Raw genomic sequence first — 23,792 nt, 5'->3', positions numbered from 1 at the left:
CATGCTGGGAAGGGAGGACAAAGAAGAGGAAAAGGAATATTAAAAAATGGTCAGGACATCAGCAAGTTCAACACAAGGCTATGTAATCCACTCACAGGACAAGGGACATGGACTAATGGCTGGTGTAAAACCTGAAATAGTCTCCAGATGTAGTGTAACTAGTAAGTCCAAAATTATATAAGTATAGAGCGAGTCATTTATGTAGTCATCTGTGTAGCTATAGGCATATTTAACAAAGATTTTAGTAAGAGATAAAAATGAGATCTTCTGTAAAATCAGCTTACATGACTACACCTACTCAACAAAAGCATAATTCATTTTCTACATATGGTAGCTGAAGTGTCAGAGCAGCCAGGGATCTTGGCTCAACCTCTAAGAACTGTATTAGTCATCAAGAGTTTTGAAAGGAACAGGAAAGGCCCTTCCTATTATGTTAATTTAGTAAAGATCAAAGAGTTAATGATGCTCAAACATCACTCATTTGGGAAATGAACGATTGTTGCTAAATCCAGAACCCATACCAGTTGTGTTTAGCCACAACAATTACTTTTGAGTGAGACTTCAGCCAGCTCCCCTTAGTTAAAAACGGCAACACGTCAGCACGCAATAGTTACTACCTATCAAGTAATTACTGCTAGAGCTTCAAACCCTAAATTTCCCCCTTGGGCCACCTCACAAGAACAACTTAATTCAGTAATAAAGTCACACTGACAAACGGGTGTTTTGCTTCTACAAACAAGTAGGGAAATCTGACAGGTAAACATAAAAGCATTGCTGTGAAGGTGAGGCTGATGCACAATTATTTATACAACATCTTTGCTGGCATTCAAGTTTGAGAAAACAAAACCCACTCTTCCATCAAAATAGTAGCTTTTGGCATTTATCATTTCATTTACCAGACCTCTCTCCAAAAAAGCAATAAACGTGAAAGAAAAGAACGAGGAGGAGGGAAGAATATACTTTAAAGGCAAACTGATGCTGGAGAGTCTGAAAAATCTGCACTTAATTACCACCCTTTGCAAAAGATTCTGTACTTTTAATGTAAGTGACTAATTTAAAAAAGCCACTGGAGCTTTAGTAGTTACTCTTCTATGTTGTGAAGAATTTCTGTGACGGTACTGGCTTTAAAGTATTCTTATCATCCATCCTGTCCTTATCCTCACCACTTCCCTGCCACAACTACACCAGCATCTGCTACACAACTGTTTGTGTCACTGAACTTCAAAACTTGCTGAAAAATAAACATTTTATCAACACATTTTAGGCTGTACTAACATTTTAATAGCACAGTTCAGGAGTGTTGCTAAATTTGTGGGGAAAAAAAAAAAATCCCTGACTGCCCTCAGCACAGAACATTTTGGGTATTCAAAACACAGTCCAGGTTTCATTGACTTTGAATTTATCCCTGGCAGTCAAGTGCCTTGTTTATTGTTAGAAAGTACTTGGGAACCTGTTCTCAGCGCCAAGTGCCATAACACCCTTAAGAGCTCAGTCCTAGGTCAGTCTTGAAAACCGAACTTTGGCCATGGGCAGACATTAATTTGGCAAAGAGCTGCCACTGGTGTCCCTGGCTGCTTATTGTTGCTTCTCTGCCAATGACACCTTTTCAGCAGCTTTGCTAGAAGAAGAACGTGTATGAGAACTCTATAGTTCACCCTGGACCTAATCAGTTCAGTAAACTGTGAGTAAATGCCTTAAAAAGCCAAAACCTCACTAAGTCACTGGGTCTATAAGAAAATAGTATGAGAAACACCCTCCTTTACACTTCTGAGATAGGCAGAAAAAGTGCTTTGAATTAAACATCCCTTTCTTAAATACATAGCTAATTTACTGTTGCATACACTAAACACTGCATGTTTCCTTTTTTTTTTAGCTACTTACAGAAGCTCTTTTGCTTCTAACAGCTAGTTTTAACTACAATATAAAAGTTAAATAAAAAGCTCTCATAACATCAGGTTAAATGAAAGGTTAAAGAATCAATAACAAGTTTCCTCTGATGACTAATGAGCCAACACCAAATTGCCAGCAAAAGCACAAGATAACCTACCGCAGGTAGTGCAAAAAATGAAATTGCAAATACTGAAAAACAAGATGCAATGGTCTTTCCTATCCAGGTCTGAGGCACTTTATCTCCATAGCCGATAGTTGTAACAGTCACCTGTAAAGAGAAATACATCAAGCATTACAGCAAGTTTTAATGTGGCTAGTCTGTTGTTCTTTCATCCTTTTTTATTTATTTTAAAGAAACATTAGTTGCATTCCTAACTCTCCCAATGACAGTCTGTGTGACATTAATGAAGGTGACTCTCCTCTCCAGGTTAGCTTCCCCATCTATAATAAATGGCAAAAGGTACAGGAAATTGAATTACAATAAAATACATGTTTAAAATCTTGTAAAGTGAAATCATTAATTTAAGTCTTCATGGCTGAGGCAACTTTACAGCATATGAAGTTACTGGGATATGGGCTGCCTGCCCATGTCAGACACTTTCCTTAGGGGGAAGCTGCCAACAGTTCTGAATTGCTGATTTTCTTTATGGGCAGGAGATGTTTGCTGAGAGTATTACAGGGCTGTTGCACAGACAGGGTGTGTATATATAAATATATATACATATACTGTAACCATGGACTCAGACTGGGGTCACACATAAAGTATTCTGGAAATACTATTGGTATAAATAGCAGGAGAAGCTGAAAAATTTCCATGCAGCAACAGATCCTGAAAATGTCATCTAAGGAATCACTAATTCATACAATACATCAAGAGCAAGAACAGATAATTTAATGCACACATGCAGGAAACATCTGTTGAGTTTGGGTTTCAAAACACTGAGGTAAAGATTACCACCATGCTGATGCAGCATAACAAGGCTTAATAAGTCATTATTTGCATGAGCTCAAGGAAAGAATGGATTTGTTTGAAGGAGAAAGACAGATTTGGCATCTGAGAGCAATTTAAATCCACCTACGTCACAAGCTATTTCTGAATTTGGAAATTAGAGAGATTTTTATCTGTGACTTTGAAGAAGGTGAACCAAATCAGAAGGCACACAAAGCTCTCCAGCAGCTGAAGCACACCTCAGCTGCTAGCTGCTTGGATTTTCTTCTGACAGTATGGGCCTCAGCCCTCCAGGACACAGAGGATTTTAGTCCTGGACAATAATCCCCATCCATCCCCATCATGTCCTGCAATTGCTCCCAGTTTACCAGTCTGCTGTAACACAGACAACCCAGCCACTGTGGAAATGCTGGCAATGCCTCTGGGGGAGGAGAGAAGGGCAGATTTATAGAGACCAGATGGTTATTAAGGAGGTGAAAGGTTGAAGAACTTGTGTGAGAGGAAATAAAACATCATGACAAGTGCTTCAGGAAGAGTGTGGCTGTTGGCCACCTTAATAATTGTCCATTCCTGCTAAAAGATGAGACACCATAGGAAAACCCTGTGGATGTGAGTTTTGACTGAGCTGTACCTCCAAAGCACATGAAACCCCCTACGCCCACCTTCTGAGCAACATCATGTGTCTGTCAAACACATGACAAAGGGACAGCTTAACCTGCTTGAGTTGGTGATCTACATGGCTTTTGCAAGTTACCAATGTTCAAAACATTCAAGGATTAGCATTTAATTTTTATTCAGGTTTTTAAAATGCGGCTTATTCCCAAAACTGTTTCCTATCCGACAAAAGTATTTGAAGAAATTTGTAAGGTGAGTTTACATAAGTGCCTTTGCCTGTATTCCTAAAATTGTTGCTAAAATACCAGCTTAGGGACTGATGAGGAACTGAAGGGATGACTTTATCTCCTTGACATAAGAGGGTCAGTCTAAATAAATAAATAAATAAATAAATAGATAGATAGATAGTAATTATAAATTGCTGTTCAAAAAATATGGTGTAGAAAAGGAAATATAATTATGGGAAAATGACAGTCCCCGATACCTTCTTACATAAAAGACAGTGGTTTAGGCCCTAGTTTTTAAAGATACTTCCAAATTCTTGTCATTGAGAAGTTTTATCAACTATTCTGTGCTACAATCTTAACATTGTATTTAAATATATACATTAATTAGAAATGTGAAAAGAAATAGGTGCTTTTGAGCTGACTGAAGGATAACTGCAGAAAATTTCATATGCAACTGAGAAGTATTTGTCTTCCCTTTCCCATGACCACTCACCCGTCCCTTGTCAACTAGTCTATAGCCGACATAGCGACATCAGCAACACAAAAAGGTATTCTCTGTGCTGTTTGTTTGGGAGTTTTTCAAGAAGATATTTTGGAAACTGGTTAGCAAATTGAAGTGTGTGTTCAAGTTAATATTCTTCTCTGCCCTCATAACTCTAATCCATCTACAAATGCATTGTATTCCAAAATTACACCTTCTTTTTTTCCCCCAAGGCAGATGCTCTTGAAACCTGTCAAGTTTCTGCCCTAAATGAATTTTTACAGACAGATTGTAACCCCTTAAAAAGTACAATACTAATTTTACAGCTGTAAAATAGGATCTTATAATGGAAATACTGACTCAACTTCTACTCTAGCACAGTAAATATGTTGGCATAATGAAATTAAATTGATACAAGAGCTAACACATTACATTTTCATTGCAAAGTAGCATGTAAAACTAATTGTTTTAATTAGGAACAAAATCATATTCATCCATTGACTATTTCAGAACTTCTATCTGATGTACATCACCACAGACTTGAGCATTAAGACTAATTTTGTTACAGTTAAATATGCATCAATAGTCTGAAGGAGGAAATACGAAGCAAAAATCCCCAGAGCAAGAAGAAATAATAATGTTTGCCACCACTGAATAGGGAAGGGCTTATATTCAAGGCTATCAGGCTAAAGTGAGCACAGCAAACTAATCAGGTGAGAAACGATGCTCTGTCGACAAAATCCTTGCTGTGTGCCTTGCAAAAACCTGGATAGTTAAACAAGAATGCGTGATTCAGAAGTATCAAAAAGGCAGACATCATGGGAATGAGGGAACAAACACAAGCCAAAAGATGAAAAAACCCAAGCATTAAAACAAATAAGGGAAAGTCACCTTACAGAAAATATATTAACTACTTTGTTTCTGAATTTGAAACACTGAGACTTTAAAATCAATTGCACTAGGTTTTGTTTTGTGTACTGAATACCACTCAGAATTTTCTGACCCGCTTGCAATACCCATCTTGATTAAAACAAGTCTTACAAGAACAATATCGAGTGACATACCAGAAATATCGACTGGCTCCCTGACTTCTTTGCAACTGAAGCATAGTAATTTTGACCATTTGATAGTATAGTATTTGAAGTATAGTAATTTTGATCATTTGATCATTATTACAATGATTTTTACTTGGAGTGAACAGACAATTATAGATCTGAGCTCAGTACCAGACGTACAGTTATACATGGACATAAGCAATAAAACTCATAAGAGATGAAGCAGTTTGTATCCTGGGCTGGTCATTAACCCATTGGCAGCAGCTTAGATTTTACAGCACAGGGATAACCACAGCAATATGCCCTTCTGTGCCAATGGGAAGTGCCGGGAGGTCTGCTGGCCACCATCAGCCACCCTGCTGGCTGAGTCAACAGCCAGCTCTGCCTGATGGACTCGATCTCACCAGCGCCAAACTTGAGCACGTCGAGGACTTAATCTGTAGTAGAGGAGTTTCTCTTATCTAGACCTTACTCAACAGAGCACTTCTGTACAAAAAACGGCAAGAACAGCAGCCAGTTGAAGTGGTGCCCTCTACATCTCTGTGTGACATGGAAAGATGTGCTGGAGAAAGTCATCAACATGTGCACACAGTTCCACTCCAATTTCTGAACTGTTCTCATTGAAATTTTACAGCTATTTCTTTTCCATTCAGTATTAGTACTATACTAAACCTCACCAGATTTAATAATTATACTGAAAAGAAACAGCATTATCCAAGTACAAAAAGAATGCTCAAGCATGCACAAGGTAACCAGTTATCTTAGGAGGGAAGTTTTAAACCATCTTCCTGTGCTATGGCAGAAGAAAACCAGAGTGCAGCTAGTTTCGGCCTCCTACAGACCCACCTCAACAGGAGTTCCATTTGTGAAATTTAAATGAAAGCTAAATTCCTTAATTAGATTTTTTTCTAGATCCTGACACAGAAAATTGTCTATATTTTGAAATATTTTACTTTTGCTTCATCTAATGAAAAACAACTGCTGAAAATTTCAGAATCCTTTCAAACCTATTTTTGTTAGCTCCTTGATAACTTTTGATATAGTTTTAAAGATTTGGAAATTAAGTCGTCTCAAGAGTGTTCTCTACATGTAAGAATATCTACATCTGTACTCTTATGTAAGAATTTTAAAAGCTTTCTCCACATCTACCTCACAGATCTTCATTTAATAAGAAAATATGTAGTTGGAACTGCTCATGGAGGTAAAGCTGAGAGATGAGAAGGCAGTTGTAAGATGCAGAGATTGCATGCAAAAAAACATTCAAAAATTCTAACCCTCACATCTTCTGACCCCCACTTTAGAAATTCTTAAAATAACCAGCTCCCTCCATAAAAACCCAAACACTTCATCCCAGCAATTAGAAAGAAGAATAAAAGGGAATATAACAGGCTCATAGTTGGTATTCTTGACTTGTAAACCACAAAAGGAATAAAAATGAAGTGTCTCCTTCTGTCTAACACTGAAGTCAGTGTACAGTCTTCAACAGCTTTTTTGATTTAGAAGAGGGGAAAAAAAAGAGTTCTGAATAACACAAGACCCCTTTTATGTGGCAGTTCTTCAATTTTTATGTTCAGCTATTTATAAATTAAATCAGATTTGTTCCAATTTAGCAGAAGTTCTATGCACATATAGTTTCAAGTGGTATTTTCTGCAACTTTTCAGCAAAGCTTTCGTACAATTTGACTTTCAATTTACATTAAACACACACTAATAGTTTTTGCCAAATAGGAACATCGTTTTATGTATGCTTCAAAGTAAGCACACTTATCAATGTTTTGTCAAATTCAGTCCTTGGTGAGAAAGCATATATCAATGAATTTAAGGAATAAGAAACTCTTAACTAAAGCTGGTAATTACAGAGAATGGCTCCATCCAATTCAAAGGAATGGGCAGAGCGTAATATTCATGCAGGCAACATTAAATAATTGCTTGTGGCAAACAGCGTTCATGATCAAAGAGACTGTTAGCACAATCCACATAATGGTTTTCCTGAAGGATGTTTGTTCAGATGTGAAGGTTGGAAATTGTGTATCATTCAGTGTATATCAAAAAGAGACCTCCCCTCAGTCTGCCTGAGGCACCATTGAATTTAGTGCTTAAGGATGGGGAATGGTGGGGGGAAGAAAAAAACCCATGAAAACTAAGCAAACAAACAAAGAGACAACAGGAAGAGACAGAGAGCCAATAACATTCCCCGAAGGTGGTCATCTTCGGCAGATTTGGTGAGAACATTTAGCATTTTAATTTTTTTAACATATTTTTTTAATTCTTGTTTTTATTGTCCAGAATTTATACTAGGTCTTTAAAACTTTAAGTCTGGACATGAAGGGTAACATAAGCAGAGAAATTTTGAATACTTGCACTAGGTAGCTGAAAGATGCATCATGTTACTTGTATTTTACTTGCAAATATTAAACTTGCCTTTTGAAAGACGTACAGATACGCAAACATTGGCAGAATTACTTATAGAACATGTGCTGCATTCAAAACCAGCAATAATACAGACAAATCTTTATACCACAAGGTAACCTTCGGTTTCTTCAAAAAGCTCATAAACTTGAATGGCAAACAGCTACAGCCCAGAGTTCTCAAAGGAAATTCAAATAAAGCCCAGGAGGCCAATTTACATATGGAAATGGAAAAGCAATATAGACTTATAAATAACAACAATGACAATGAGGAACATTTAATTAGAAGTTATGCACCCTATGGGTATGGCTATAGTCAAGAAAGCACAGTAATATAAAAGTACCCAATCCCAGATGCAGTTTAGTTGTGGTAACACAAACCTTTTATATGGTTTCCCTTATGCTATGCTGCATATTCTACTTGCTGCTGCCCAAAGAACCAGTATAGCAGTGCAGACATACACTCAGAAAAATAAAGTGCAATGGTGTAGAGTGAGAAAGGCAGTGTGCAAATGTTACAAAGTGCTTTTCTTTTAGATATATTCTCTGCCACATAAAGTAAGTCAGTCCTGCAGCACTCTCAGAGAAGTGAGATCAGAGACAGTGCCAGACAGGAAGAATATTACAGTATCAAATCATCAGATATTGATGGACCTGAATCCATTTCAGTTTTGTTTTGCCAAATTCTTTTAGCAGTTAGCACTAGTCTCTCCATTTAGAGTAGAACTAGAACATTAAATTATATTTTTAATATTAAAGAAATTACATTTTTGGATTCATTGAATGCAGTATCACAGTTACAGTGGCATGCCACAACACAATAGAAGTTATAACAGAGAAAGAATATTATAATAATTAAATCTATTGATTAAATAAGTTTGTTGTAATTAGAAAGATGAAATAACTGGCACGACTACTAACTGAGTGATAATTCTCTGAAAGGACAATATTTCAATATCCTGACAGACCGTATTGATTCTAAGTTAAGTTTTACTGTATTTTCAGTAAGCCTGTCTGGTCTGTCACATATTCAATTTTTAATGCCAACACCAATGACAGCATGTGTTCTTAAATGTAGCCACATCTGCCACTGTTAATTACTGAATCATCTGACCTTTGTATCAGAAAATGCCACAGTGACATCAAAGCTACTTGCCAGAAAGCCAATCCCTTGTGCCACACAGCGAGGTTTCTGATCCTCAGAGGGGCTGTATCTAACCATGGCAGACAGCAAGAGGAAAGGACTCTGCAGCAGATCTTAGTAGCAACCTAAACAGAACCTCTTGGATTCAAAAAAGGCTACGTGTGTATTTCAGCACCAAGAGACCTGCAATAGACTTGCTCATCAATAGATCCTTCCTTCCTCAAACAGCAACTGTTACTGTTTGTAGAGAGAAGAGTGTATAAGCACACATGCATACAAAGGTTTATTAAAAATGTTTATCAAAAAAATATATTTTATTAGTAAAACAGAGGTCTTAGTCCTATCATTCTTGTAAGACTTACTAGTAGTCTTATTTTTAAAGAAAAAAGAAACAATGCCGTTTGTTTTAAAAAAACAGAGAGAAGACTCTAGAAGATCAGCACATTTTGAAAATGCAAGCATGGAATCATTAGTGATGCCTATGCATTTTAAAGATCTGTAGGACTTAATGATGACAGTCTCTTATATTAAGCTACATACAATTAAAGCAGATTAAAAAAAAAAAAAAGTAATTGCTTAAATGTTAAAGGAAAAACAGCTTCCAAAAACTACCTTTCTTTAAACTGTAATAGGAAAAGGAAACGGAAACAATTACAGACAGGAAATCCCAGAACAGCACAGCCAAACTAATATTTGCATATCATGTGACAAAAGAGATGGAATTGTTACTAGAAGAAGCAACAAAATTAAAATGTTTACTAAAATATAAGCCCAGAATAGAGCTGCCAAACTAGTAAGTACATACAATAAACTAAAATAGAGAGACAACCACCACTAGCAACAGCAAGAAAGCAGAACTCTATTAGAAGAACTCCAGATACATCTACAAAGTGTGGCAGCACCTCAGAGAAACCTGAGAAATCTCTGAACACAATGGTGTGTCCACATAGCACAGACAAATGTCACAAAAGGATACTAAGCAATGTAACAAACTTTAAAACAGTCCTGTGCCTGGATTTCTAAAGTGTCTCAGATGCTCCTTGTTCTGGAATTAGTCCATTTTGAATAAAGAGGGAATTATTGTCCCAGGCTGAACTGCAAACCATAGATATCTGTTTGTTTGTTTTCAAAATAAAGGACAGATAAAAAACAGCAAACACATACACAGAAAAAGCCTCGGAACACTAGCCCTGATTTAGCAAGATTCCTAGCACCTTAAAAGGTTGAACCCTACCATGAAAGAAGTAGCAAGTAGTAATTACTACAACAGAATAGAAGACAAGATAAATAAGAACATGTGTCTCTACCTCTCATATACATACTTTGATCACTTTGAATCACATAACACTAAGAACACCAAATAAAATCACTGATCATCTACAGTATTTTCTTAGTTTCATAGAACTACAAAACCAGGAATTGTATTGAAGCAAGAAGAGGTCATTTCAATAGTGCTGTTCTAGCTCCATTCTTGTTCGAACTTTACTCCACACTTGAAGATGTTAAGTACTTCTAGTACACATGAAATTGCTATACTTACTACTCCCCACCACAGGGCATCTGCATAGCTGCCAAACTCTGTTTCTCCAGAATCATTTACAGCATCTTTTTCAGCCAGGTACACAAAATACGAGGAAAAAATCAGGCCCAGAAATCCAATGTAGAGTGTAGTTATCAGTTCCTGCAAAGAGAATCAAAATAAGGGCATTATGATATTGTTGAGACACTTAAATTACCTATCATTGATGGTTTTTAAAAGATAAATGGAACAGAAGAATGTAATTCCAGCAATTAATAAACATTGACACTGACGGCTATGCAAATTAACAAAAATCCACTGAGCTCAGCGGTGAAAGAATTTACACCATAGCTAATGACTTGATTCAGCACATTTCAAACAGAGTCAAAACAACCTCCTCACTTGCAAGCATAGAATCATTTTGGTTGGAAGAAACCCTGAAGATCATCAAGTCCAACCATAACCTAACTCTGGCACTAAACCATGTCCCTAAGAACCTCTTCTACATGTCTTTTAAACACCTCCAGGGATGGTGACTCCACCACTTCCCTGAGCAGCCTGTTCCAATGCCTGACAACTCTTTCCAGGAAGAAATTTTTCCTAATATCCAATCTAAACCTCCCCTGGCAGCTTGAGGCCACTTCTCATCCTATCATTTGCTACTCAGGAGAAGAGACCAACACCCTCCATGCTACAGCCTCCTTTCAGGTAGCTGTAGAGGTCTCCCATGCATCTCTGTTTCTCCAGGCAATGACTCATTAACCTTTTGGTCACCAAAAAGCAATGAGGTAACTTCTTCAGACAGTGCTGCATTCAATACAACTTTGGAATTTAAATACATATTTTTAAAAACATTCACACTACTTTTCAGAAGTATCTTTTTTCTGTGGTCCAGTCCAACTACAAGACAAAAGTTTGCCAAATGGGAGGTGAATATTTTTCATCTTTTAGGAACTTTTTGTTCCTTGAACAAGGCAGAACAACCGTACTTTGTTAAAGTAAATGACTGCCTGCCTCCAAACTAAATATATTTAACACCATCATCATGTCTGCATACATGCTGTTCTGAATATAAGGAGTTTTGCATCAACTATTATGCTATTCCCCAGACTACTCAAACTTACTTGTCTGTGTATGAACACTACTGATCCCAACAGCCTCCACGTACCACCCTGACGGTCAACATGCAGCATTCGTAAAATCTGCAGAAAACGGATGCCCCTGGAACATAATTTTTAAATGAATGAAGAGACTAAAGACACAAGAGAAGAAACAGAGGCAGAGAAGGGAATATTATCTCTTCCAAAAGACCGTTTTAAGAGAGAGACACAGTATTTTGTGTTAGACTTTGCAGTCTGTCTCTTCTCCATTCCATTCACCCATCTTCCATCCTGTTTGCTATGCTGACAGCATGGGGATATTGCACAATAAAAGGACAGGCCTTTGTACACATGGCTAGTAAGGGTAACTCAAGGACTTAGGAATTTTGGACACAAACTGAACACTCTAGAATCCATTCGTCAACTCATATTTGACCTGTTCGTCAGGATGGGAAACACGTACAAAAAACACCATACAGAAATGGCTAACTAAGGATCTGAACTCCTCATATTTGAGGAATTTCACAGGCAACTTGAACTAGACAGTCCAATAATATCTTAATATATTCTTTTTATGAAAGTAACTGCAATCCTAGAGCATCGCTGCAGCTAGTGCGCACAGCACAGTACATGGCCATGTACTCTCTCATTCAAGAAAACTAAGTGGTGTGACCTTCCTGAGCACAAGGTGGATTCAGTCTATCAGGAATTCACAACCACTAATCCCAGGCATTTTATGAACAAACAGCTTGAAGACATCAGAGACACAAAGAATGAAAGAGTTGCTATAAAACAGAGCCAAAAAAGTAAAATAGGATTTGGGTAGAACCCACCTAGTTGGTAAAAGGAGGTGGGGGTGTGTGCACCTCTATCCCCACCAGACATAAATGCATTGTGACCAAACACCACACACAAAATGTTATTTCCCCAGTGCTAACAGGATGATTGTTTCACCCCCATACATGATTGGTGATCTGCTCTGTTACATGACTCCAAAGTCATGACTTGTTTTCTCCTGCAAAAATTGAAACAGGAGGTAAAAAAAGGGGGAAAAAAAACCCACCTTGGTCAGACACCACTATTTTATTGCATAGAATTACCTGATAGCTGAGGTTGCAAAGACTTGACCTTTAGAGCCCACACAAAGAACTATCATGGAAGCAACAACTACAATTAAATCTGGAAAACAAAAAGCAATTGAAAAAATGAGTTATCAGCAATAATTCTGCAAGACTGTTACTAGAACCAACGCAAATATTGCTTTAACAATTTGAACAGTCACCCCAAATTAAGGTTTTTATTTATATCAAGAGATCGCTATTGTAACATATGAAGAAAATACAATTGTGTGATATGATAGAAAGATTTTACTGGGATAGGTCCAAGATGGCCACATTCTAGATGAATGATGAGTTATATGAGTTACTGTAAAGCAGCCTGGAATCCTTATTATAATTAGCTATAATGCATTAGGAATTTCAGTAGTTTCTATCTGTTATCTTATTTTCACTGCTGTTTTAGACAGTATTTTATCCATTGAGAGAGATTTGGGGGTTTATTTCATATAAGACAATTGCCTTACTATTATTTCATTTGTCCAGGTCTGATGAGGGAGAGAAAAATTGGAATTAGTTTATGAGTCTAATGTAGTTTAAGTCAGTCCTCACCCTAGGACTGTACTCTAAATCTCACTGCCCCAGGCCTAGTTAATTTTGGAAAGGATCTCTGTATTTTGGAGAACAAAACAGCGCTTGATACGTATCTGTGAAAGTGGAACTTTTTTTTGTGTTCCAATCTGAAATAAATTGGACAATGTTTCAGAACCCCTAGTGTTCTATGACTTACGAGAAATGTATTGTGGACAGAGTGCAAAGATGCAGTCAAAGCCATTTTATAGTTGCAGTCACATCTGAGATACAGTTGTTATTTATATATATGCACAGAGAAGCTAAACTAAACTATTTAATGGTTGTAAAAATGCCCAGGTACAAAATTTTGTAATTTATATTCAGCAAAACTGTAGCTAGTTTATGAAAAACTATACACTCTACTCAACAACAAAGTTCTGAGTAGTGGAAAAAACTATGTCACGGAACAAGAATTACTATGCTTGTATAACAATACTTCTCTTCCAAAATCTGGTTTGTTTAATCCATCTATATTTTAAGTGCTTCAGGACAAGGGTCTTTACATATTTCCCTTAATACTGGCTAATGAAATACAGACTGATTTTGGATTATTATTATTTCTTTCAGTGAAATTATTAAATGTATGACAAGCATTCTAAAAAAAACCTCATGGCTTGTGACATATATGAAATATATGAGTGTAATTTCTAAGAACACTGAAATCACATTAGGAAGCCAACTGCAGTGAACATCAAGGGCAATCAGGTGCCAAGTTCCAAATGCATCACTGAAAAAATGTATTTTAATCCAATAGATACACAAAGTAACTACAGGGCATCTATCATGTTCCACTATGCAGTATATAGCTCAATTAGAGTGCAAAATAAATGCATCCTAAATTATTCAAATGACTGCTGGGAAAAAGAAAGGTCATTCAGTATCTTCAAAAAATACAGTTGTAGCTATCGTACAGTGTCTGGGATTCTGAGGTCACAGGAGACAGGACGAGGGCCAAGACTTATTTCTGGCAAAGCTTCAGATCACTTGTGAAAAGAAAACACTCTGCTCTTCTGGAAAAACAAATCAAGCTACATTTGTTCTCAGATGACAGTGCCATGGATTCCTGAAAGGAAATTCAGATCCACGTTTACTCTAATAACAAGAGCTCTTGCCCTAACTTGGCTTCAAGTACTACAGAAATTCCACTTCTCAGAACTTCCAAGGACAAGTTTTACTCATTGTTTACATCAACTCTGCAAGCTGTACATACTCACCAATGATTGAAATAGGCTTCCTAGCAAAACGAAGCCTTCCCCATACTCCAACATATTTGCTGCGGCATCCTGCTGACCATAACCGAACCACGTATTCTGTTCCAAAGAATACCACTAATACAATTTCCTAAAAGAAACAAGACAGGGAACTAGGTTAATTTTCTATTGTGTGTCTTCCACCTTTTTTTCAGAATGTAATAAAAAAAAAAAAAGCTAAAATAAAATGTAAAATTTGGAAGGTAAGAAGAAATCAAATATACCAAAAATATCTAAAGTAACATAGGAAAACCTGTAAGAGTAAAGAAAGAAAAGATTAAGAGCAAGTTTAAATACTTTAATTGCATGCAGTTTGGCTTGTCTACACGTACTAAAACTGAAAACCATTCTGTGTGATTCACTTGGTTTAATTCAAACAAAAGGTTTCCTGACAGAGCCAAAGAAAACAAGCAGAGTCTGTACTCAGAAGATGAGTATTTTGCTAGTGTATTTCATTTCAGGAAGAGGTGTGCTTCACATTCCATTTACCGTATCAGCTTAGCCTCCCTCTTATTTATACTTTTTTCATCTTCCTTTAATCTCACATGGACTGAAAGAAGATTTCTAGTACCCGTTACCACCACGTCAGTCTCCAGGTGCACTGAGAACACAGCGAGATCTCAAGCACGCCTGTCCTACCCTCTTGTCAACAATTAGAGACTTCAGCAGAAACATAAGTCGAGTCCTGAAACACCACCAGTATCAAGCTACATGTTAACCACAGACCTACGCTAAAGCATGACTTTGGAAATGCCTACAAAGTGACAGATGTCAGAGGCATCTGACATTCTTGTTGATTAGACAGAGGTACAATTATGTCCATTTTGATACTTGTTCGATGTGCAGCTAAATCTTGTTGTTCTACAGACCAGCTGAGCACTGCACACCCAGCATAGTGTCCTCAAGTATCAGGGAACTGCAATACCTCCTTGTTGCCCAACTTATTAATCATAACTGGTCATATTCTCTACCAGAGCCAACAGCAAAACCTACTAATGGGAATGGTAACAGTGGCTTCTCATCAAAAACAAACACCACATGGTATATGGAAAGAATAAAGCAAAGAAACCAATCATAAAGTATCACAGTTACATAGGACAATTCAGATTAAGAGAATAAACTGCTTAGAGAAGATGACACGCTGCTGAACATTTTACCCAGTCTCTTCACATGTCTGCATGGTTCACTGCTGTTTTTCATAACAGACTGGCAAATGGGACTCAAGATGGTACCTATGGTTATTTTCTAAATTAACTGAAATAACCAGGATACAAACCTAACCCAGTCAAGATAAATGGGAGCCATATTATTAGCTTCAAAAATGCATGAGACATTGCCTGAATACTGAGTAAAATAATAGGTCTGTATACAGCAAAAAGAGGGCAAAAAAAATGTCATGCATCAGTTGACTTTGCTATAATTTTTGTGGCTCTAAAACACCAGCCTTCTGGTGGCCTAACAAACTGTTCACCTCATGGCACTACAGTGTTGAAGTTCAACTCCGTGACACTTCTAGGAAAGCCAGGAGAACATTAGCCAGGACTTGTTCCATTAGTTTTCACAATCTCACAAGCTGTGCAAGATGTCAGATGCAGCAGAACAGCTATCGCAATTGTTTAGAGTCACTTGTATTCCAGTTAGATTTTCAAGATACACTGAAACTGTCCAGAGCATTGGCTGTAATAAACATGAAGGTAAGACACTTCAACCCAGCCAAGAATCTTTACTACAGCTTCATTCTGAAAGGATCCACCAGAAGTCTTCACTTTTTTAAATTTGGATTATTAGTAAATATTTTGAAATAAAATAAAGCCATAATAAACGTCATAAATCTAAAGAAACAGCATCTGCAGCAGACACGTTAAGCCTGTGTCTTATGAAGGAAACTCTGAACACAAATTAAAATCTCCCTTTGCCCAGTTTCACCTTATGTCATTTATAAACCTAGAGCGAATAGCAAAATTATGAGCACTGCTTTACATGAGGTGCTGTTGATTTGTCAAAGCAAAATTAAGCATCAGAGGCCATATTTTCTAGGCAGCTGGTCATACTCGTTTCACAGCCTTGGTCAATAAACTCTAATATCCAAATACTCTTCTGTATGCAGAAGGCTAGTACATGTCCCTTCATCACTGCCACAGAGGAAACTCCCTTAACAAAATACAATAGCAACCATACAGGGAGCAAAAACTCTCCTTCATTCAAAATAACTAATTTGAGGAAGGGATGTATGGCCTCATATCATATGTGACAGCATAGATACTGTTCAGATATCCCTAAAAGCATTCACCAGAAGCAAAACAAAGCATTACCTTGGTAAGCAAAGAAAAATCCAAGGAAAAGTTAATGTTTTAGCACAATGAAACCACAAACAGCACTCTGAGCAGGCACCGTGGCCTTGTCAGGATCACAGTTTCAGTTTTATAGCAAGAAGGTAGGAAGTGAAAGCCCGGATTGTGCTTTAAAGCAGCGTGTATTCTCTGCGTAGGGCATTTGCATCGGAGTTGCGCGCCTATGTTTTCTAAAGGCCGTCCCTGGTTCATTGGTAAGAGGCACAACGGCAAGTATGCAAATGGGGGCTGTGCCCAAGACAATGCGACAGCCATGCAGTCAATGGTTACTGTCACCCAGCGCTTTGCGTGACATGCAGACAAGCTCAGAGAACACTGATTGTCCTATAGACTCCGATGACTGGAGGGAACGACCAGTCGGCTTACACCAAGACACATTTTTCACTCCTGACGTTTTGATAAAGGCTTATTGACCTAAATGAGACCCAAGTTATTCAGGGAACATCAGGGGTGAAAGTGCACAAGCTGTTCTTCATGGTCATACACAAAAACTCCAGGTATCCATTAGCAACTGGCAAATTCCCCCTCCCCTACCCGAGGCTGTGCGACAAACAGAAGTGGTTTTAATATCTTGCATTGCATAAGTCTAATAAGTAGTCTCCTGGGGGTGGGGGAGGCTAACAAATTTATGTCGGTACACACTTATATTAGCAGCCAGAAACTTGCAGACAACAAGGAGAAAGTACATTAGAAAATTATGACTCCTGAGCTACTAAAATATTGCCTACATTTTCCCAGTTAACAGGTTAACATAAAACTTTACATTAACTAGAAGGATTCCAACCCGATCGTTAGTTCATTTATGCTGGTGACAATTTGGGCTAATTCCATTTAACAGGAATCACCCTGGCAGAGAGCAGCAAAGCCTCACACCAAAGAATTTCAGCAAATCCGAGTTCTACCACAAATTCATTCAGCACAAGGGAAAAAAAATACAGAGAAAATAACTGCCTGTTAGACACTAGTGGGAGTGAGAATTAAAGCCCAGTGGAAAAGTTTTCTTGGTTAAAATTATGGACAGACAAGATCTGCACTGTGTAAAGACCTACTCAACCCTATGTAACTTAATTGTGATCTCTTCTCTACCAGGTGAAAACAGAAATACAACACTGAGATAAAACACTTATACTGACATGGTAGAAAGAGCCATCTGAGATGTAAGTTGTGTACCTTCACACTGTGGGTGTACAGAAGCCTTCTTGCTTAAAAGGAGAGACTTCTTTCTTTTAATTATTGATTTGTACATGGCACCCTCACTTTTGCCATCCTTCCTGCTCAGCCCAGGCATACGCTTAAAAGCTGTATCATCATATCTTCTCAGCCACATAATCCCAACACAGCTAAATACCAGAGGAACTCGGGATAAAAAGGTAAAGAACATGAGATACACATGTAGGTCACCTATCAGTGTCAGTAACTTTCCAGCTGTGAGCAACTTCTCATATGTAAATTCACAACACTTTCAACGAAAAGGAACAGGTAGACATGACTAGTGTAACAAGCCTTAGGCATTTCTACTGTGGTACAGTGCTTGGTGAACCTACAATAGATCTCCAGGCAGACATTTAACAGATGCCAGGGAATGAAATGTTTCTCATAAAGACCAGCAAAGAAGCCTGAGTTCTCACTGGTGCATTGGTGCGGGAGTGGGGTCAGCTTGTGGAATCTATTTCAGAAGTCTCACAACAGATTTTTCCGTGCATCTCACTACTCACTTTCACAATTTTGACACGGAAATAGAGGCATGTTGATCAGGTACTACACATGAACAGCTTTGGGAACCGCCTCAAGTATAATGAAAGAGCCATCCAAACAAAGAAATCATCCTCAGCCCGGGACAGGTATGTCATAACTTAATCATCTTGCTGAAGTACAGCTCCTGTCAGCTGACGAAGGAACTTAGACAGGATCCATAATAACACAGTCCCCTGACAAACATACCTATACTACCTATCATAACAGCCCACATCTCCACAGTTCCCATGGATTAATCACAGTTTCGTAATAAGCCCACACAAGGAACACACAGAGTAGGGCTCTAACAACAACTGTGATGAAAGCCCATGAATGAGGTTTAACTTACACTGAAGAACTGGACATGCTATGCGTAAGGACACTTTAACAACTGCCTTCACAAACTTCAGAATGCCATTAGGCAAAAGAACGAGAAAGTCCCATCAGAGGACAACACAGAAAAGTTACTTATTGAAAGGACTGTAACTAAAATGAAGGAGGGTCCAGACTTGATCAGCTGTGTGACTGGAGAGTCAGATTGATAAAAACAAATACACACAAGTATATTAGCAAAATGAATATCTGTTTTATTTTTCTAGTAAACACAGCTTGAAAAGCCCTTCTTTTACCACTGAATTGGAAGAGCTACAATACAATGTTGGAAGGCACCCAACATCCACACTACGAGATAATGTGCAGTAGCAACTCCAAAAGGAAGGAAAGAGTCCCTAAATTTGGCTGAAGATGTTTTTAAGCAATTAGACAGATTAACAGCTTGGGGGAAAAAATGACATAGAATGGATCACTACACCATAACAACAGCTATTTAACAGATAAAGAAATTGTCTCTGGAGGCTGAGAAAGCATCTGCATAGAGAATATATTTGCCAAGGCTCTGCCTGCAGACCTCAAAGCTGTAACTGGTTATGGAGCATCACATAAGTCCATGCAGCCATTTGATGTGAGAGTATTAGATGAGGTTATGTGAAACCTGTTATGAATAAGAATGCCTCTACTCTGAGTCTAGATTTCTTTCAATGAACTCCATAAGCATAAAATACTCGTTTTAGAACAGAGGCACAGCATATCATTATATTATGTTGATCGGATACTGAAAACCAAAAAATCAAAGACAACATACAATTTATTCCATCTACCATAGAGATGGCTGTCATGAGAGAAAAGGGAGATAACAAGCACAAGAAAACAAGAGGCACTAATGAGGAGGTTGACTTTAAGCTTCATGAGCACACGCTTCTTGTACTGTAAGAATTTCCTCCCACCCCAACATTTTACTGGGAATGTGACTCCTACCCATTTCTGCCTTATCACAAGCTCTATTACTTTATCGTCATTGGATGGATCAACCACATTATTCCCATGACTATTTGAAATCTGGCTTATTTCAGATTCTAGCTTTAAGGACAATTCTAGCTTTAAGGATGAATTCCTTTAAATGAGGAAATAAGCTCTCCCATAGTTTATATAGGGATTGCATGCCAACCAGCATTACCTTGGCTGTAAGATTCCTGTGGCACTATTGCACCAACAACTATTTGTGAGTCAAGGCAACACAAGAGCTCTGCCACAGACCTACAGACCTACTGTGCCAACAGGAAAGTGGAGCAGTAACCTCTTTGCAATCTCAGGCAGCAGTAGTGGAGCGAGGACACTACTAAAAGTTTCATTCAGAAGCTGTAACAAGGAGGACTCTGAAGGAGCCAAGAGAGGGGACAACAGATCTGCTGATGCTAAAGCAAAGTGATGAATGGGGCACTTGCCATCAACCAAGGACTGTGGAGCTGGACTGGGCAACACAGAAACAGGCTCAGCGTCTTCACAGGCAGGGATGCACCATACCCTCTACTGCCACGGAAAGGTCAAAAAGAGCAAGAATGTGTCTCACACGTGGGGCAATAGGTTGCATTTACATTCAGAGAAGGGCAGCATGCAGAAACTGAACCAGGCTACAAGTTAGTTCAGAGAGAGCTGGGGTCCCCTTCCCAGCACACTGTTCACCTGACACATAAGGGCTCGCAAAATGCCTCAGACAGCACTTGTGTACAGCCCCAGCAGGGTATGCAAATCAACAGCAGCGAAGGCAACTGTTTCTTTTAATCTCACTCACTTTGTATAGAGAGGCCCCTCTTTGTTCTGTTGAGAAAGGCAGGATTTTTTCCTGAAAGCTGTACTGTGTTTTCTAAGATACACAGAACAGCAAAATCAGATGGCCTAGGCAAACAGACAGACACCAAGCTCAATAAAGTAAAAATTCCAACTTGATGAAGTACTGATGATAAATAAAAAGATAAATGGTTTTTCATATTTCTAAACTCTTACTGAGCAACAGCAAGTGCCAAAAGTGCTATTTAGGATTGGGGATTTTTCTCCCCCTACTTAATCTCCTCACTTCCAAAGACCTTGTAAATTGCATCTTTTCAAGTGAAAAATAATAATACCTTTTAAAAATATGTTTCAAGCCAGAACACTTGGTGTTCTTTCCTTTCAAAAGCCTAGTATCATTTGCTAAAATTATTTCTCAAGCATATTTGGGACCAAATGATGTTAATCAGAAAACAGAAAACAAAAAACATGGTATCAGCATCACATTTCTATCTTCAAAGGCTCAAAATTAATCCTTGGAAGTTACTGGACATCATTAAAGTCCTCTTATTAATGTTTTTAATTAAGATGAAATAATATTTACATGTTAATGTTCTGACAAAAAGAGATGCCTACTAGAAGACAGACTTAGAACACTTGATTGTGCTGAAGCTTTTCTGTTTTCCTTTAACTGGTGCCAAGAGCACAGAACAATAGCACTGGGACCGATAAAGAATACTACTGGGCTTCAATTTTGGGTTGAGTTTTTCCAAAGGCTCCAAGCAACTAAATCCTATTGAATTTCAATAGGAGTTGGACACCTAATTCCCTTAGGTGCATTTAAAAAGCCTTCAATTGATTTCCTTAGCTCTCTTCTCGCTAGAGGTTTCAGCCAAAACCAAACGCAGGGAGTTGAAATTTTGCCACTGACTACAAAAGGCCTCAGATGTCAGCAGAGTAACTTTGCACACTGTCCTGGTTTCAGCTGGGAGAGAGTTGATTTTCTTCCTAGTAGCCAGTATAGTGCTGTGTTTTGGATTTACAATGAGAATAATGTCGATAACACACTGATGTTTTAGTTGGTGTTAAGTAGTCGAGAACTTTTCAGCTTCTCACACAGTGCCAGGTGCACAGCCAGGACAGCTGACCCAAAGTGGTCAAAGGGATATTCCATACTGTATGACACCATGCTCATTATATATTTAGTGGGAGAAAGAAGGGAATGGAGGATGTTCAGAGTTATGGTGTTTGTCTTCCCAAGTAACCGTTACGTGTGATGGAGCCCAGCTTTCCTGGAGATGGTTGAACACCTGCCTGCCGAGGGAAGTGGTAAATTAATTCCTTGTTTTCCTTTACCTATTTAATTGCCTTTATCTCAGCCCATGAGTTTACTCTTCTGATTCTCTCCCCCATCACACCAGGGGGATTGAGCGAGCGGCTGCGTGGTGCTTAGTCATCGGCTGGTGGTAACCCAGGACACACATGAAGGTCTCAGAGCACAGCTGCATTAGAACAACTTTCCTCACCCATCACCCCTGCACAAGTCTCTTCCTAATGCAGTTTTCTTTAGCTTTTGAGCTTAGTTGCTGATGATATCCACCAGGAATTTACAGAAACTAAGCTGGGCTTGCACATTTAGTTTACAATACTTGTTTTGCTGTGGAGTTCTCCCCATCACAAAGTATGCTAAAGAACTAGACTTTATACAGAAAGTAGTGAGCAAGAGAAAGGAAGTGTCAACATGCTAACATTGGTCAAAAATTATTAAAAAAAACATACTCCTTTCTGTTTATTTCATGAACCTCTTATTTAGGGCTTCATAAAAATCTCAAGAAGGAATTCTTACAGGAATTCTCCTCCAAAGTGAAAAAAGCTCTGGCTCCTACCCAGTGCAGCATATGCTTAATTTTATATCTCACTAAATTCAAAAGAACTATTCACCTACTTAAGATTAAGCACACATACACAGTTCACAGAGATGCAGACTCATTCATTAGTACATACAACATGGCAATACAAGTAGAAAGGAACTGTTGCAGACCATTTAAAAAAAAAAATTCAGTCTAAGCCAAGCAGTCTATATTTTTATGTTACAAAGAACTTTTCATATTTACACTATTTATACAGTGGCTACTTTCCCTGATCTGATTATTTTTACCCTGTCAAGTATCTTATTGCATGCTTTTTATCAAATAACCTTCCTCACTCATTTTTAATAAAGCTATTTCATATCCACTGTGTCCTACACTGAGCAGTTCATAAATGTTCCCTTTACTCCACAGCTACCATGGAATTTCTTGGGGGATTTCACTAAGAGACTGTATATGCCTGGTGTTTTCCAGCTCTAAATGACAGGGCAATAAAAGCTATTGTGTCTTCCAGCAAACTGTTTCTCTTATGCCCTTAGACTATCACTGTTACAACACTATTCCTTTCAGAGAAAAAATAAATACTATAGGGTATCTCTTACCTGAAAGCAGAACCACACAACAGAAGAATCTGGCCATTATCAGCCCAGCTTAACCTGCAATAGCTTCACTTTGTGTACTTAAAAGGGAATGTGATGGTAGATGTGATGGCCAAGGTCTGGTCACCTGCCATACAGTTTGGTAACAGCAACACTTGAAATCTAGTGGTTTCAGACATACTAGTGTACTTTTCTGCTTGAGGACACACTGTGATAGCAGCCAGGAAGCAAAAATACATTTTAAAACATAAGTTAGAAAGATAACTGATGAAAAAATATTTTTGTTCTACCGGTTTTGAAAAGTGGAAAATAACTTTTAGTTTTCTGTGAATATTCATTTATCCTCCTTACTAATCTCTCTTTGTTAGAAAAGGGCAGAAGAAAAGAGGAAAAGGGCTGGTAAGGATGGGAAGCTATAAACCTCTAGTCTTCCATTACCTTTTACATTAAATCAATGTTTGCTCTCGAAAAATGGTGTTTTTCAACAGTCATGTTTTACACAAACTTCAGGCAGGTTTCACTTTATATTTAAATTGTAGTGATTTTTTTCTTTTATTGTGTAGAGTTTTTAAACGCAAAATACATGTCTGCAGAATAATCTGCAGATTTAAGGCATGAAAGGGAATACATTTTCTACTTCATTATAAAAAGAACTATATTACTCTCTCTTATAAACTTATGAAACAAGGACTGTAAGAAAATAAGCTTTGATGGAATTAATTTTCCTTTTTAATTGTTTCTCTTGCCCTTTATGGTCACCAAGTGACCAAGGGCACCTCCATTCCCACTCTGCGGTAAACCTGACCTCTGC

General features: G+C 38.0%; 1 protein-coding gene across 5 annotated transcripts in view; it reads right to left on the bottom strand.

Annotated features, from left to right (window-relative positions):
- Window positions 1–23,792, bottom strand: part of KCNQ1 (potassium voltage-gated channel subfamily Q member 1) — a 352,862-nt gene that overhangs the window by 248,368 nt on the left and 80,702 nt on the right. For all 5 annotated transcript variants that reach the window (XM_065065175.1, XM_065065177.1, XM_065065176.1 and 2 more), the window contains exons 3-7: window positions 14,291–14,417; window positions 12,489–12,567; window positions 11,413–11,509; window positions 10,310–10,450; window positions 2,048–2,158 (exon numbers count right to left, since the gene is read on the bottom strand). In XM_065065175.1, coding sequence (XP_064921247.1) covers window positions 2,048–2,158; window positions 10,310–10,450; window positions 11,413–11,509; window positions 12,489–12,567; window positions 14,291–14,417 — 555 coding nt within the window. The remainder of the gene's footprint in view (window positions 1–2,047; window positions 2,159–10,309; window positions 10,451–11,412; window positions 11,510–12,488; window positions 12,568–14,290; window positions 14,418–23,792) is intronic.

The sequence above is a fragment of the Columba livia genome, chromosome 5, assembly GCF_036013475.1.
Source record: "Columba livia isolate bColLiv1 breed racing homer chromosome 5, bColLiv1.pat.W.v2, whole genome shotgun sequence".
In the NCBI taxonomy this organism is placed as follows: domain Eukaryota; kingdom Metazoa; phylum Chordata; class Aves; order Columbiformes; family Columbidae; genus Columba; species Columba livia.
Note: the sequence above shows the minus strand (reverse complement) of the source record. Positions and strands in the feature narration are given on the sequence as shown.